This window comes from Clupea harengus, chromosome 6, assembly GCF_900700415.2.
Source record: "Clupea harengus chromosome 6, Ch_v2.0.2, whole genome shotgun sequence".
NCBI lineage: Eukaryota > Metazoa > Chordata > Actinopteri > Clupeiformes > Clupeidae > Clupea > Clupea harengus.
Genome location: NC_045157.1, coordinates 2,557,133 through 2,574,564, shown reverse-complemented (window position 1 = coordinate 2,574,564; position 17,432 = coordinate 2,557,133). Strand labels below are relative to the sequence as shown.

The 17,432-nt window shown below is 41.7% G+C and overlaps 3 protein-coding genes across 3 annotated transcripts; 1 reads left to right on the top strand and 2 right to left on the bottom strand.

Moving 5' to 3' along the window:
• Positions 1-205: 205 nt before the first annotated feature.
• fam219b (family with sequence similarity 219 member B) lies at positions 206-7,515 on the bottom strand. The gene is made up of 6 exons (XM_012841609.3): positions 7,274-7,515; positions 5,270-5,375; positions 4,806-4,899; positions 1,860-1,937; positions 1,264-1,303; positions 206-741 (listed from the first exon to the last, which is right to left on the bottom strand). The coding sequence occupies exons 1-6, from the start codon at positions 7,340-7,342 to the stop codon at positions 592-594; spliced, it is 537 nt and encodes a 178-aa protein (XP_012697063.2). The 5' UTR covers positions 7,343-7,515; the 3' UTR covers positions 206-591.
• A 1,111-nt stretch (positions 7,516-8,626) lies between these two features.
• LOC105912624 (cytochrome c oxidase subunit 5A, mitochondrial-like) lies at positions 8,627-14,418 on the bottom strand. The gene is made up of 5 exons (XM_012841611.3): positions 14,265-14,418; positions 10,449-10,565; positions 9,920-10,041; positions 9,185-9,314; positions 8,627-8,771 (listed from the first exon to the last, which is right to left on the bottom strand). Exons 1-4 carry the CDS (start codon positions 14,335-14,337, stop codon positions 9,201-9,203), a joined length of 426 nt encoding a protein of 141 aa, XP_012697065.1. The 5' UTR covers positions 14,338-14,418; the 3' UTR covers positions 8,627-8,771; positions 9,185-9,200.
• On the top strand, positions 13,931-16,751 carry ciao2b (cytosolic iron-sulfur assembly component 2B). Its single transcript, XM_031568745.1, has 6 exons — positions 13,931-14,000; positions 14,799-14,936; positions 15,163-15,248; positions 15,454-15,579; positions 15,884-15,929; positions 16,067-16,751. The coding sequence occupies exons 1-6, from the start codon at positions 13,946-13,948 to the stop codon at positions 16,165-16,167; spliced, it is 552 nt and encodes a 183-aa protein (XP_031424605.1). The 5' UTR covers positions 13,931-13,945; the 3' UTR covers positions 16,168-16,751.
• Positions 16,752-17,432: the final 681 nt, after the last annotated feature.

Genomic DNA, 17,432 nt, shown 5'->3' with positions numbered 1-17,432 from the left:
ACTTGGATTTGGACACCGCTGCGAAGGGCTGCCGTTTTAGTGATCGGAACATTCACAAAGAAAGGAATTAAAAAAAAGTCCCAATATCTAATATTGATGTATGGAATTTCCTCTGGGTGTGTGTCAGACACACGCGCGCACACACGCGCGCACACACACACACACACACGCACACGCACACACACACACACACACACACACACACACACACACACACACACACACACACACACACACACACACACGGCTTGGTTTTCACTGCATCTTAAAAGAATAGTAATACTTAAAAAAACATAAGGTAAAAAAAAGCTCCCACCCCCTCATGTTTTGGGTGCCCTGTGTCACATTAACATCAATGCTCCTGTCCACTGCAGTGCAGTGACTCAGTGACCTTAATAAGAGAGACACTGAGTGAACAGACGGCAGGAGGAGAGCCATGCCACCTATGGTGCTGGAGAAAGGGGGCTCGTGCTGTTGACAGCTGGTCGAATGCGGCCCCCCTGCACCACGGGTGGCCCTAAGGTCTGTGGTGGTGTCGTAGCGAACTGCGCCACAGAGGTCAAAGGTGAACAGGGTGGGCCTGAGGTACGGTCACTGCATGGAGCAGGAAGGGGCGTCCGCACAGCAGCACACGGAGGAGCCCATGGGCTTGGGCGGGATGAGGTCCAGGTCCTCGTCGTCTGGCATCTCGTCCAGGTGGTAGCCGTCCTTCAGAAGCTGCCGATTCAGGTCGGGGTGTACCTGAGAGAGAGGAGGAGGGGCAATGTGTGTGTGTGTGTGTGTGTGTGTGTGTGTGTGTGTGTGTGTGTGTGTGTGTGTGTGTGTGTGTGTGTGTGTGTGTGAGTGGGAGAGGGAGAGGGAGACAGCGAGAGAAAGGAAGGAAGGGAGAGGAAGAAAGAGATAAGGAAAGATCATAAATATGTACAGACAAATGAACAAAAACTAAGACTAGCAGACGTGTCCTTGGAACAGTCTTTCACCCTGATGTGAAGATCCTGACCATCTGAATAAAGCCCTGCTGACCACAGCAACGGCTCTAAACTGGACGGCACTAAAGCATCTGTGTACGTCATAATCTATTGTCCTGGAGCCCCAGAGCGGGGACGGACTCGCTCACACAATGGGTCAATGGCATCATGCCGTATTGAGACTACACAGTAATTGCACTGAATAGCAGTGTAAAACAGCGCCACCATGGCGAGACATGGTGAAACTTTAGTGTGGTGCATTGTGATGGTAATTCCTCTTCCTCCATAGACTCACCTCGGCAGAAGAATATCCAGAGGACTCCAACTCCACATCACTGCAAGCAGACACAAGACAAGTTTAGTTAAGCACTGGGAAGGGACTGGGTGACTGACACAGGACAAGTTTAGTTAAGCACTGGGAAGGGACTGGGTGACTGACACAGGACAAGTTTAGTTTAGCACTGGGAAGAGACTGCGTGACTGGCCTCACTACACCCCCCCCAAAGCGGTCCTGTGGATGACACTTCAAATGACACCTTTTGCGCTCGAGAGGAAATGAGCGACTATGTCGAGAACCACATGTCACATGTTATGAGAGGAGTTCTACCGCAGCATAGACGCTAGTTTTTTAATGTGAAGAAGATTACTGAACAGCAGATATGGAGGATTACTGAATATGGAGGATTAAATCATTCAGTAAGGCTGCTGCGTTTGCCCATAGAGCCTTGATGAGTGTCCATGGTGAACCATACTGGAGTCTCAGTGGCTGTCATGAGCGGCGCACCTGTCGGAGTCCAAAGACACCAGGGTCTCGTCTGCACTCAGCGTACGCACCTGTCGGAGTCCAAAGACACCAGGGTCTCGTCTGCACTCTGCACTCAGCGTACGCACCTGTCGGAGTCCAAAGACACCAGGGTCTCGTCTGCACTCTGGCTCAGGGCAGCGTAGCCTTTGTTGAACTTGACACTTCTATGGACAAAAGACAACAACAACAACAACAACAACAACAACATCATCAAACCCTGATGAGTCTTCACTGTAAAACACAAACAGAATATAATAATCCAGTGTAGTGTAATACACATTCAAAACAGCACACAAACGGTTAAGATCCAGAGATTAAGTATTGTTTATACAGAAACTAAATCTACCAAATAGATTGGTTGGAAGCCAATTCCGTTGGAAGAGAACAACACAGCTGATTGTTATCACCCTCACAGCTTGTTGTGGGGATCACTGCTTACTGCACACACACACACACACACACACACACACACACACACACACACACACACACACACACACACACACACACACACTCACAGCTATCACAGCTTGTTGTGGGGATTAGGGATGGGCATTCGATTAAATTGTCTTAATCGATCGTCGGGAGAATTAACGATTGATTTTCGATTAATCATTAATATTTTTATATTAAAATTCACTATTTATAGGCTATATTAAAATGCAGTGAAAATAGAAAAAACACAGCGTGTTTCCTCATTGAGATATTTATTACAAGATGAACAACTCTTGTGGCAGTTAAACTTACAAGATGGACAACTCTTGTGGCAGTTAAACGGGATCCGTTCAATGGTTACACTTGAAAATATGCGCTGCTGTACTCTTAAGCAGCGGAGCCGACAGCTAGAAGCCGGTGCTCATAAACACAACTGACCTTCGTTTTTTTTTCTCTCTAACTAATTAATCTCACATTTTGAAATTCATTCATCTAGATTCATCGTGATTAAAAGTTTGTTTTCTTTCAAAGACTAAATCTTATAAATTAACGAGTAATCACTTCATTCATTATTTTAGACACTGTTGTTTAATTGTATTTTGTTCGTGCTCTCTCGCCATCAGCCAAGGAATGTATGCGAGACACAATGGTGCCCCTCGACGGTAAATCGTAAGAATTGTCCGCTGAAGCAATTCGAATCACCTCAGTCAGCCCACCGTCTTCAACTATGTTGATGGGCCGACAGTCACCCGCAACCTAAACTGCTACAGCGTTGGTAACCTTTTCACGGACTGGTCTAGTTAATTTCCTAGAGAAGTCGTGGAGTGTGGGTTGGCGACCATCTAACCTGGGACTGCTTTCTGTCGGGTGCTTTGCATTAAGGTGATAACTTAAAGATGAGCTGCTTCTGTGATAGCTACATTCAGCTTGACAAATGCTACATACAACTTTAGTTTTGTCGATTGTTCTGTCATTTTGCCTCTTAAACAGAAACTTTCCGCCCAACAATCCCTCAGCTCTCTCCATCTTCAACTACCGTCTCGGTCTCTTCTATCTAACTGACTGCAGACAAGGGGCGGTTTCGTGCCACGGGTCAACGCGCACCGGAAGTAAACAAAGTTGCGTTAACTGCGTTCAAATATTTGATTGCATTATTCTCCGCCACAATAATCTCATAGAATAACGCATTAACTTTGACAGCCCTAAAATAAATAAATTACACGCACACTACGCAACAGAACATGCATTAGTTTTAATCGATGAAAAAATAATTTCATCGAGGAAATTCTTAATGATCAATTAATCGATCGTCGATTAATTATGCCCATCCCTAGTGGGGATCACTGCTTACTGCACACACACACACACACACACACACACACACACTCATTAATGATGCTTGTTGTGTTGTGGGGATCACCGCTTACTGCACACACACACACACACACACACACACACACACACACACACACACACACACACACACACACACACACACACACACACACACACACACACACACACACACACTCATTAATGCTGCTTGTTGTGGGGGATCGCTGCTTACTGCACACACACGCACTCATTAATGCTGCTTGTTGTGTTGTGGGGATCGCTGCTTACTGCACACACACACTCATTAATGCTGCTTGTTGTGGGGATCGCTGCTTACTGCACACACACACTCATTAATGCTGCTTGTTGTGGGGATCACTGCTTACTGCACACACACACACACACACACACACACACACACACACACACACACACACACACACACACACACTCTTTAATGCTGCTTGTTGTGGGGATCACTGCTTACTGCACACACACACACACACACACACACACACTCATTAATGCGGCTTGTTGTGTTGTGGGGATCACTGCTTACTGCACACACACACACTCTTTAATGCTGCTTGTTGTGTTGTGGGCATCACTGCTTACTGCACACACACACACACACACACACTCATTAATGCTGCTTGTTGTGTTGTGGGGATCACTGCTTACTGCACACACACACACACACACACACACTCATGAATGCTGCTTGTTGTGTTGTGGGGATCACTGCTTACTGCACACACACACACACACACACACACACACTCTTTAATGCTGCTTGTTGTGGGGATCACTGCTTACTGCACACACACACACACACACACACACACACACACACACACACACACACACACACACACACACTCATTAATGGTGCTTGTTGTGTTGTGGGGATCACTGCTTACTGCACACACACACACACACACACACACACTCATTAATGGTGCTTGTTGTGTTGTGGGGATCACTGCTTACTGCACACACACACACACACACACACACACACACACACACACACACACACACACACACATTAATGCTGCTTGTTGTGGGGATCAATGCTTACTGCACACACACACACACACACACACTCATTAATTGTGCTTGTTGTGGGGGATCACTGCTTACTGCTTACTGCTTACTGCACACACACACACACACACACACACACACACACACACACACACACACACACACACACACACACACACTCTTTAATGCTGCTTGTTGTGGGGATCACTGCTTACTTTTTGCCTCCATGTCTGGGCTGCTGCAGGATCGGTCCTGAAGAGGGGAAGCCTTTCTTCTTTAGGGCTTTACGTGCCAGCTCTCTGTGCTTCTCTACACACACACACACACACACACACACACGAGCATGGGAAAGAATTACAAAATAAACATTTTTTCCTTGCAAATTTGAATACTTCAAGGGTATGCATTGTAAATTAATATTGATAACTGTATTGATTAGGTCATGCGTTACCAATGTCAAAAATACTTTCAGACTGAAAAAAAAAATGAAAAAAAATCACAAAAATGTCACGGTCAGATATTTCGACGCCAACTAGCATTTAAGACGATGCTCCAGACAAACACTGTGCTGTTCTGTGGGATGTCTGAAAGACATCTGATTTGGAGTTGCCATTTAGACTGACAGGGCAGAGTTTGGGGAGTTTCTCTGACTCTCACAAATGACACACAACTCACTCACGCAGTTTCATGTGGATGGCAGGGGCTTTGGACATGATGTAGGGGCCTCTCTTCTCTACCGGCCGGATCCCCACCTCTGGAGCTTTGGGTCTACTGTTGCCTGTGTCCTAGGAGAGCCAGGGAGAAACATGTTAGTGTGTGTGTGTGTGTGCGTGCGTGTGTGTGTGTGCGTACACATGTGACATGTGACACATGTGTGAGAGAGAGATTTACTTAATCCAATTTAATTTACTCTTAACGACCCTTTATCCTTTTGCACACAGAATCACACATCAACCAGTCAACCAAACTGTTTAGAGAGGTTGTGGATAGAGTGTTTTGCTCAAGTACACTTTGAATACAAGCCAGGGAGGCCTTGAATCGAGAACCCTTGTTTTGGTTGCAAGGCAACCAAACAACTGCTTCTGTCCCTGCCAAGTCCCGAGGACTTGGTGTTTGAGGTATGCGGACGCTGAATCCATGTCATGTCTGTCTCTTCCTGCTTCTCTTGTGTACTCGTTCAGTGATGTATATCCCTAATCAATGCCCACAAACTATATTCTAAGAAAGGGGTGTCTAAATCTACTAATGATTATCCAACTACCCTTCCCCAATTCAGTCACCGCCTGTATCAAACACACATGGCTTTTGTATACAAATACTACGCAGGCAAATACTAGTCTACTGATGGCTTCTTCAGAAGGGTTTAATCGGAGGAGCAACGTAACTCTGAAGATGAGCAGATCTGTTGGAGCCGGACTGGCCATGGCATAGAGTGATTAACATGCAAATGTTGTATGTCAGTCATCAGTTTTCATAGATGACCATCTAACGAGCACAACCATTGGATTAATATCGCTCACAGAAGGCTAGACCTAATAATTCAGACAACCTGCCGTGTAGTAGATCTACAGCTGAGTTTTCTAACTGGTATTATTTGGATATTCTGGTTTATATACTTTGAGTTGTTGCACTTAAAAAAAACTGAAACAAAACCCTTACTCTGTTAACTACTTTAACAAACTTAATACAAAATAACCACAGCCCACCAATCACGCATGATCTCACTATTTTGGAGTTGAATAAAAGAAGCACATTGGAAACAAATGCAAGGTGCGCTATTATCACTGCATGACATGTTGTGAAATATACGGGTGTTTTCCCATGCAAAAACCGCAGCTCCAACCAGACTGACTTCATTCCGTCAAATAGAGATTATCAGAGATGATAACATGCACAATCTGCAAGCACGACAGTGTGTCTGTGTTTAGGGTTCACAATCAATAACACTGTTTTACAGGTCACAAGACAGACGCATATTGTCAATCAATCAGCCCTCGCCCTAAACCAGGAAAAGTCAAGCATTCCTAACATTTCTTGACAATATTCGCACAAGATAAAATTATTTTGGTCTGAGTCATAGCACAATACCCAGGGGATATATGTTGATACAGCTAACTAGCATTACCTTTTTATTAATTTGTCTGTGGAGATCCAGATAACGTTAAAGTTATCTTACATTATTCTAGAATGAACACTGACGTTAGGTTACTAGTGTGCTAACGTTAGTTGAGAGAAGTTTGGTTCTAACACTCCCAAGACCACGTTACCTAACTAGTCTCCGAAAGGTGGATAATACACAAACGTTACATGATCAAGGGGAAATTCAGCAGAGGCATTTATTGACAGAGCCAGTAAGCAGGCTAACGTTAATGGTAAAGACAACCATGTCTGAATCTCGCTCAACCTTGTGAATCACTGCTCTCTTGATATAAAGATAAATAGGCCTGGTGTTAGCTGGCTACAGCTTTGGAGCATTTAACTAGTACTACCACATGTGAAAGAAACAGTGGGTTTACAAGACATCGACCAATCAGTCCCTGTTAACTCTCAATTAATTGGGGGCGGCAGCACCAACAACTGTTTTGTCTTGTTAGCTGCAGCTAACGTGCTAGCAGAGCATTTCTAAACGGTCTCCTGTGCTATCGCTAGCATTGTATTATTTAGCTAACGATAGGTTACTTACAGGCATAACTTGAGACTCGGGGACGGCCAGAAGAGTGTCCCTTTCTTGTTCTTCCATAATGTCATTCATGTTGTGGAGTCAGAATCACAAAAATAAACCTGCTTTACATTTTGTCATGGGAATTTCTGAGACAGCCTGCCTTAGTTAAGACCAACACCCATATCAGCACTTTCTTTCAGCAGAAGGTTGTTGATACTAGACAGATGTCTATGGTTGCTACCAAGCTTCCATGATCACGCTAGGTGGCAGCTTCCGTTTCCGGTAGAATATGAGTTGTTTTTTTGTTTTTTGTGAAAGACAGATTTTCATCAAAACGTGAACTTACTGACAGCAGGGCAGTTTAATGTTTGTTTGTGAATGAGAAGTAATAGTAACTATTACTTACTGAGAATAAAACACGGAGTCCGCCATGTTTCTACAGTAGCCCAGAACGGACAAATCAAAACACTGGCTTTGCATTTTTGGTATTTGACAGCCACCACAGGTACTCACACATGTAATAGAAAGGTATTCAGCTGGTATGACCACCACCAAAAACTACATACTGTACCTTTAAACCAGAAACGTTAAACTTGATAGCAAAAGGCCAGCGGACCATTGACGGCCCACCGTCATGCCACTCTCTTTCAAAATGTTTTACTCATTTATACTTCTTCAGTCATTTTCACCAACCCTTAAAATGTTGATGTATGTTACCAATGCGTAACATTAGTTTTTAATTGACCAAGTCCTTTTTCACCTTGAGAGCCTTCGAATAGCCTGCCATGAGCTCCTTTTGTTTAGCAACTCATATTTTAAATATCCAAGGAGGAGTTAGAAATTCCAGGGATAAAAGTTTATTTTCTTAATATCCACGCCCAGTTAAAACTGAATGAGAGCAGAGGAGAAGTGACACACCACCAGTTGGGGGTGCAAACTAAAATCCACCAGATGACCAATATATACATGCCATCTGGGAATTTTAAAACATATTCTCGGGTCCAACTGCATGGAGATGACATTCAAAATATAAGCCGGTTCTTAAATTCATGCATAGGCTCGCTGAAGGGTAATATGAGTGAGCAGAGTATCGGCAAAGTAAAGGAATGGTCAATACATTTTGAATAATCTTTCTTTAAACAATAATACAAGATGACTCATTATTACTGTTCTGAGCATGAACCTTTGATTTTGGAATGGAGTTCAATTGCGCAAACGAAGGCACGACATTCTAATTCAACATTTTGCTCAGGATGAGATCACCATACTACGGTTGTGAAAGTTCATACATTTGTGAGAATCAGACTGCACAAAGTGAAGACATAAGATGCATATGCTAAATATTCATCTTGCCAATAACAGACAACACAAAAATGTGGATATTGCTCTGTTTATTAGGACCAAAAGCTTTATACACAACAGGACAGAGATGAGATATTAAGTTTTTAACATCCCAAAAAAAAATAGAAGGCAGAGTCTTCAAATGCAGTATTTGACCTTGTTGGACACTTCACAAGACCTGTAAAGAAATATTATTGCTGTAAAGTAAATGATGACTAAACTGTGATGAAACACATCAATGCTGGGCTAATATTGGTAAAATTCCCATTTTTGTATTTGATAAATTCACATTTCTGGGTTGAAAGTGGCATGCCACGTTAAATGATCCTGAACCGATGATGTATCTATGACCATTTGGTACATATCCACGTCACGAAATGGGTCTCATTTTCATTTGCTGATCGAGTGTCATCATTCACAAGAGTTTACCCACCCCCCTAAAGTGTTCTTTAATGTCAGAGACAGTCACAAGTCTAACTCAAATTTGAAATTTCAAGCTAAAGCCCAGAAGTCTTTGAGGGAGTCTTGAATGTAAAAAGAGTCATACTGCTAATCAGGCTAAGTACAGACATATCCATTGTGACAACTCACCAAAAAATGTGGATGACTAGACGTGATCCATGCCGAGCTCCTCCGGTGTGGAGATGCCAAGCTCCTTCAGTGTAGGGTTCAGCTCCTGGATCAAGTAGGGGTAGATCCCTTTATGGGGGCCCGATTTGTCCTGAAGAAACAGGGGAAAAAATATGAAGGTGTCAATTCATCATTACCTTTTTAAAAGTGAGACTGGAGAAAGTTATCATATACCATGAAATGTACACGATCATCATGCCTTCCATTCTTACTTCAATCAATACAAAAGCCATAGCAGGTTTATAGACGCTTGACCTGCTGACGTTCTGAAAATAGCCAGGGAGATAAAGCCTAAAGGATAAGCTTGTCTTGGACGCAAAAGGGGACCGACCTGAGTGTCTTTAAGAGCAGATAACTTGTGGAAATTAAACTCTGGCGACTCATTTGCCAATTAGCTTTTGTATGCTGTTTTTGTTACTTTATATAAGTGCTCAAAATATGACATTTACGAGTGTTATATACTAGAATTGAATGACTGCTATAATAAATACAAACAATATGTGCATTTACTTTAAACTATTTTCAAAAAGCCTACAGCTTGTCTAACATTATCGTAAAAAGCAATAAGCCACCAGCAGCAGACAGGACTTCTGAATAGTTCATACAGCAAAAGCAAATGCATCAATATTGCAGGCAAAAGTACACCTAAAATATAAGCCTCATATGAGACGAGGCATGAGGACATGACCTACTGACCTTGACTGCCTCCAGGATGCGGATGGCGCTGGCGAGGTCGTTGAGCCTCCGGCAGGCTCTTAGTGCCGAGTCCAGAATCTTGGGCTCGGGGACCAGGTCGTACCCAATCAGGGTGTTCATGCCTGGAAGCAGAGGCAGATCCAGTGGTTAATACCTGTGCTTGCCAATGGCTAATTAAGGATGGACTATCAACACAGTAGATGACATGGGTGATGTGGATCAGACAAACCACACTAAATTCTAACATCGATATATTTTAAAACACCATGCTATACGATGTATCCTAAGCCAACAACTCAACACTCAATGACTCCTTATGGCAAAAATGACCATGAAAATCTAGACTTGAAGGTTTCTCAGACACGTATATATATATAAAAAACATGAACTCAGTTTGCATCCAGAAGCCAGACTAAGCTAAAGGTATAACGCAAACAGCAGCAGTCTCTAGATTCACCAGCACATATCGTGAACAAAGTCATAGGTTGGAGTAGTTGTTGGCACCAGGCAAACTAATATAATCCCTTACCTTTTTTGAGTTCCCAGGCATCAATGTCTGGTTTATTAAAATAGGTGATCCAGCGGGCATCAAACTCCTCATCTGTCTCCGCCTTACCATGGGAGTAGCATCGTGACGCGAGAGGTGCTGCAAAGAAGAGAGATTATAGTTACAGTGACAGTTTACTACTAAAGTTGCTGGGAGTTACACCAATGGAAAACTGACAATGATATAAAAGCACAATTGAATGAAATGAACTCAATATTGATTTAATCACAAAATAAAATTCCTGTTTCATGTGAATTCAGAGCCATCAGGCAATTATTTTGCATTCTGAGACAATGCATTGTGTGAGGCAAAGCAGGGCAAGTTTATTGACATATAACCAATTCATACACAGAGGCAATGTAATGTGCTTTACATAAATAAGAGCAAAAGGAACATCCAAAGTCCATCAAATAAAATAAAAACATTGCGAAGTAGCCCCGACTGTATCTCTTTCAAACCACTGACTAGAGAACCAAGAATCAGTATCCCATAGAGATAAACTGTGAGCGAGAGACTTCACTACCCTGTTAGGAGTGACTAGAGGTCTACTACTAAAGTGCATTATAACAGTTACAGTGTTTCCCCTAGGTTTACAGCTTTGGGGGGGGGGGGGGGGCTGCGGCACGGTGCACGCGGCGCGGCGTGGCCACCGACACAAACGCTTAAAGGAATCATGGTGTTCATGTGTTTCTTTTAATGACAGCAGTCAATATAACAACTAAACATCGGAACATGTCTTTTTATGAAAATTATCCACAAAGTGTGCAGCTTTTGTCGCTGCAGTGGTGTATCTTTCTGGGCTTCTGGAAGAACATTTTTTAAGATATTTGCGGCCTAAAATTCCTGATTTTGCAGGAGCTTTTCCAAAAAGTTGCGATGAAAGTTTTTATTTTTAGGTTTTTGTTGCAATGAAATTGGCGAAACAAGTGAAAGTTGCGATAAAAAGTTATGAATTGTCCTCTTTGTAATTATAATTGAGTTATTTGTTGAAAAATAATTGATTATTAAACAAACATTAATTCATCAAGAACAAAACGATTGAGAAATGGTCCTCTTAATAACCTCACCAATATGCCAAACAAAAGATTACCAGGACTACAAAAATTTAGCAAAATAGGCTTTACTTATCCACAACGAAGTGCACATGTTGGCATTACAAAAGGACCAGTACGACTGAATAAGATGTTATGAATGTCTCAGCCTTCATATGACGAAAATTAAAAAAAAAAAACCAGCCTGTGTCACTATGATCTGTCTCGTCATCTGACGTCCTGCCTGTGTTTCTGCCGTTCTCATTGCTTATCAATCTGTTTTGCTATCCTTGTTTATTTATTTTATCCGTATAGGTGTTGATGTTCAATTTCATATATTAATTTAAAGTCGTCCAATTTCAAGTCATCCATTCTTCAACACTAGCTGCTACCTTATCTTCAAACAGAAAGTAACGTTAAATCTCCATGGCAACAGGTCTTGAGGGTTTGGCAAATAATCGGATTTATTGCTTCCTTCATTATTCACAGCAAAATAAATAATTTTCGTTACATTTCATAGATTTATTAGCAGACTCTATGTAAAAAGGGCCACGCACAACTCACGGAAAAAGATAAAAAATGGAAGCCAGATCTATTTCTGAATTTTCGGTGCGGACATTCTGTACGTACGTTCTGTTTCCACGTCTGTTGTAGCCATTCTCATTGGGCCTCATTGTCGACCCTACCGAGGAAAAGATCTCTGCCGGATTCATGAACGCCTGGATATTAGTTTTTTAAAGCTTAAAAGTGTCCGTAGCTGTGCACTGGTTCTTAAGCCCAATTCTGTCCGCTGGTGGGAGCGTGCTCACCTGTGTGTGCGCGCACGTGTCTGTGTGTTTGTGCGCATCGCGGCGGAACTCTGCCATGCGCGATACAGAGAGCAGAGAATTGTAAACGCGCGACCATGTAGAGACAGAAATTACATGCCGTCGTGTAAATAAGATAAATAACATAAGGCTATTTATTTTGTTTAATAAAAGAACAAGCTATAGACCTGTTCTATAGGAAAAGTAACCTTAAATTACTTCCGTTGTGATTTGGCGCTTTATAGAAAATAAAATTGAACAAAATTAACTTGACCTTCCAGGGGGGGGCGGGGGGTGCCGTTGGGGGGGCGGGGCGCCCCCCTAATATAACGGTAGGGGAAACACTGAGTTATATAGGACATAGAGACAGAATATATGAAAAAGTAAATAAATGAAAAGTAGATTGCATTTAAATCAGTTAAATCTGAGAACAGTTGAGACTTAAAATCTAGATTTGAAACTGGCTACAGTTGGAACACTTTTGATCATCAGGAATCAGGAAGTTGGTTCCAGAGCTGAGCAGTATACCAGCTAAAGGCAGCTTGAGGGGTTGAACTCCTATGGTTGCTAAATTAGACAGATCTGGGCAAGAAGCCAATTATTCACTATTTGCCTCTGCACATACTACAATGTAACCAGGACCTATGACAGGTGTGTGATCTGCAGCTCTGACATCTTAATTATGTCCCTGACAAAGCCTGCTACATCACCCGCTGTATGTTGTGCATTCCACAAGAACAAGAACGCTATCTTTTTGCACTATAAGCTGCACAATAACACTTTTCTCCTGGGCATCTACACTGTCACAATCAATGCATATTGTACCATAGGGCCAGACCCATTCTTGTATCTGTTACCACCCCACTCCTTGTGAACATGTTCTCCCTATGTGTATGTGATTTATGTATGTTGTCTCTTAGTTGTATACGCTACTGGGTAACCTAAAATTTCCCTCAGGAAAAATAAAGTATCCATCGATCCATTTTTCTATCTATGACACCAAATTCCACTCTGGATCTAATAATAGCTGGCAAACGTGCCACTATTCAGACTTGTGTAAAATAGGGCAATTCCACGAACGGGTTACACATCACCTGTTAAATACCGATGAAATAACTGCAACTATACGGCAAAATATCAGCTGCGTAAATGGCGTAAGCGCAACCTAACGTTCCTGAGGCGCTGACTTTGAACGCCATCGCGTTAGTCCCAGAGACTAACATCGGTCATCACAAGGGCATGACTCCATTTCTGTCTAGACAACGGAGTTTACATTTTGTAAATACATTGCCACCACTATTGCAATAGCATCTCAAATAACTGACCACTGGAAAAAAGGAAAGTATTGGCGATAGCGAACTTAGCTAGTCAAACCACCATGATATCATTAGCAGCTAACTTATAGGTGAGAATTGTGGGACAGCTATGCTACAGCTGGGTGAGACCAGATACATCATAAGGACGAGGCGAGAACTCGTCAATAACTAACCTTACCCACATAAAACCCTTTCATGTTTACGCGACTATTATTACTCTCGCTTAGCTAGCTAGCTAAAGTAGCCACTTGCTGACTACGGCGAGGATAACGTAAGTTAACATTAGATCTAAATATTTGCTAGGTGGCTAGCTGGCTAGGTCATAGATGGAAAATCCTGAAGGAGTCTCGGTTAAGCACAATGTCATCGACTTGAACTCAGGTAACACAAGGTATCGTTTTCAGAATCTGGTATAATGATAGCCGAACCACTAAACATGCCATATCCAAGTAACTGAAACTCCAGCTAACTATCATAATAATGACAGTTCTCCTTGACCTCGTTTGAACCAGTCAGCCTTCCAGTAAGTAGCTAGCACAATTAGCTTGCTAGCCAGCAGTTCTGTTTCACATTTGCAATAGGCGAATGTTAATTAACGTTACACCTATAATATCAGAAAAACTGGCACGGTGCATTGTGCCTTACCTGTGTAACAAGGACGTGTCCGTGCTAAACTCCTTACTCCGGAGGCTGAGAGCCGAACCACAGCAGAAAACATCGTGCCAGCCGAAGCCGTTACTAAAACTAGCTTGCTAGCCTGAAGCCGCAGAGCATTTGATTAATGCGCATGCGCAATGATAAAAATGAACGCTGTGATGCAAATGTCACTCGTAGGACAAATCAGCCCCCAATAATCCACACCCGCACGTTAACTTCATATTATAATCTATCCTAATGTATCAATTTGTAGCATTCAATAAGGTCACATTGAATAGCTACAAAATCTACAAATGTCTGCATTATTTACTTGTAAATTCTGTTTATTTGTTCATGCTTTCTAAACTCAGAGAAGGTTTTTGAATCATCCGAGTTACCGTAGAATTGCCGGAAGTCTTAACCTAATTTCCACCCTCTGTACTAGATCAATCCAGAGCACATTGTTTTTGAAAAGGTTGCTAGGCAGGGTCTTCGCTGTAATAAAGTAATTTATAACGTAAAAATAGTTGATCTATTCTTCAGCAACCAACAGAATGGCAGGCGGAACGAGTTTGGAAAACGCGAATCCCCTGATTTTTCAGCGATCAGGGGAACGCTTGCTAACAGCAACTGATGAAGACGACGATATCACTGATCCTATCGATGACAGAGAAATCTTTGGTATCCTTTCAGTATCATAGCATTTGCTTGTGACGTTTAATGTTATACACACTTATATATGCGATATCTTCAGAGATAAAGCACATTTCTCGAAGACAACTATTTTTTACAGATTGTAATGTTATGACAGACTAGTAGCGACCCGATTAGCTTGCATAACGCTGGGTTAACTAAAACGCAAATAAGCGAACATTGCGATATCTAAGAAGTATTTTTCCTTAAGGAGACCCATATCTTATTAGAAATATTAATGACCCAGAGCACCCTTTAAGCCTCGAGGAATTGAACGTTGTGGAACAAGTGCGAGTGAATGTAAGTTGGTGAAACTTTTTCCTGGGGCCTAAAGTAGCGTCAGATCTTCGTTAGATACGTGGACATACTTGTGTCATGTAGTTTTCCAGTTCCTACCAGGAATGAAATTAATAATCTTAACAGGTTAAATAATATTTCAGATATTTTAATGAGCCCTGTTGAACTGGAAAATAAATGTGCTAATGTCACTGATGTCTTGCAAAAGGTCAATGAGCAGGAGAATGGAGTCTCAGTGGAGTTCACCCCTACCATACCCCACTGCAGTATGGCCACCCTTATTGGCCTGTCGATCAAGGTGAAACTCCTGCGCTCCCTGCCAGACAGGTTTAAGGTAAGGAGATGCTGGGGAAGCCAAACCAAGCTATGGGAAATGAGTGTTATACTATACAGTACGTGGAAAACAAATTACCAAAATGTTGAATACATGTATTTTTCAAATCCCCCTCCAAACATTGAAATAGGTGATTGTAGGAGTGTAGATGTGCATGTTTGGTGTACACCATAGTATACTGTTTGTGTGTGTGTATATAGCTATCTACCTATCTAGAGAGAGAGACTGTAGTATACTATCCTGTGCAAAAATAATATATAAATATGTTTGTTTCAATTTGATATCTGTCTTGTTATTTGAACAGATTGATGTGCACATCACACCTGGAGCACATGCTTCAGAGGAAGCAGGTAATGGATCTGTGCATAGTATCATACATACAAACAGATCATTCAATACTTCAGTGGAGATTCAGTTTTTTATTTATTTGCACCTAAAAGATTGTATAAATGATTTGAGTCCTGTTCTCTGCCCTTGTTCTCTGCAGTGAACAAGCAACTTGCTGACAAAGAGAGAGTAGCCGCCGCTCTGGAGAATGCCCAACTCCTGGAGGTGGTGAACCAATGCCTGACCTCCAAGAGCGTGTGACGCAGTCCTGCCCTGTACTCTGGAGCAGCTTCTCACAGTGTCAACACCAGACAGATCATGGGGTTATGCAGAGGGTTAGCTAGTTAATACATGGATGCACACACTGCAACCTGCTGATTATGCATTATATATATATATACACATACATATATATATACATTATACCTTAGCTTCAACGCTGTTCCTGGGCTCTCTGATTAAGATGTTGGTGTTTGTTTGACTATGCCCTGAAGAGTGACTAAGATGAAGGTCAATGACTGAATGTTTGCTATAGACGGAGAATGAGGATCTCTTGTTTGTATTATGCTTTGGGCCTTTTTATTGTTAAATACAATATGCAGAGTATGTGCACATTCCTCCATTTAGTCTGCTTTCATAATGTAATGGTATCCATCCGTTTTAACAGGAAATACTATACCATTGTATATGAATATGTGTGTGCCTTTGAACAGTGAGGAGCTACACTGAACATCGGTCAAGTGATCACATAGTGCATTGTGTTTATTAGAATTAAATATTTTGATATTGAAGGATCACTTTTCACAAATAAATCAATATTAAAGTGAAAGACAAAAAAAAAAAAACATTCAAATCGTGTAATTTTCTGCATTTTCTGTCTTGTTTACCTTTGCATCTTGTTATTTGTTACGTCCTAAGACATATTTATTTACCTTTCATTTAATTTATTATTTGTATCAAGGAGGGAGCTCTGTCATCCTCTGGTGTATTTGTCGCTTAAGTCTTGAGATGAGGTTGTCCTGGAACATACCAATTCATAAGGAACCAGTTTACACAAGTGTAGTACAGTGATGCTCACTAAATGCTCCCTCACGGAGTAAGGTATACCCTTCCCATTACGTGTCATGCTTCATCTGAAGCTGCAGCACACCATTTCAGTGAGAATGACTGAAGTGGAACTGCACCCTTCAATGGGTTTTTTGAGCTGTAAACTCAGGCCCATTTTAACGCCCCAGCCCCTTGCTTATTTTCAAGCATTTTTATAGATTATGTCATGGGTGGATTTAGGCGCAGAGCAGGGGGTGAAGTTACACTTTAAATACTCGCTTGTTTTGAATTTTACTATCTACAACCAGAATGCAGGATTAAGGGGATTTCTGCTCATTTCTGTTTGTTCAATGACCAATTTTTGGTTTATTTTTATGTGGATCAGACCAATCAACATTATTATTTTATATCATATTATAACTTAAATCTATTTAATTGGTATTTGGATAGATTATGGAGTATTTTGAGAGTTTTGTTTT

Coding starts and splice junctions, on each gene's coding strand:
- fam219b (XM_012841609.3), bottom strand. CDS start 7,342: ATGAATGACATTATGGAAGAACAAGAAAGGGACACTCTTCTGGCCGTC. Junction 1,304..1,859: donor GTGTCTTTGGACTCCGACAG/GTGCGTACGCTG, acceptor GTCTGCTTGCAG/TGATGTGGAGTTGGAGTCCT. Junction 742..1,263: donor CTGGATATTCTTCTGCCGAG/GTGAGTCTATGG, acceptor CCTCTCTCTCAG/GTACACCCCGACCTGAATCG.
- ciao2b (XM_031568745.1), top strand. CDS start 13,946: ATGGAAAATCCTGAAGGAGTCTCGGTTAAGCACAATGTCATCGACTTG. Junction 14,001..14,798: donor TGTCATCGACTTGAACTCAG/GTAACACAAGGT, acceptor TCTATTCTTCAG/CAACCAACAGAATGGCAGGC. Junction 15,249..15,453: donor TGGAACAAGTGCGAGTGAAT/GTAAGTTGGTGA, acceptor GTCTTGCAAAAG/GTCAATGAGCAGGAGAATGG.
- LOC105912624 (XM_012841611.3), bottom strand. CDS start 14,337: ATGTTTTCTGCTGTGGTTCGGCTCTCAGCCTCCGGAGTAAGGAGTTTA. Junction 10,042..10,448: donor TGCCTGGGAACTCAAAAAAG/GTAAGGGATTAT, acceptor CTCTGCTTCCAG/GCATGAACACCCTGATTGGG. Junction 9,315..9,919: donor GCATCCTGGAGGCAGTCAAG/GTCAGTAGGTCA, acceptor CTGTTTCTTCAG/GACAAATCGGGCCCCCATAA.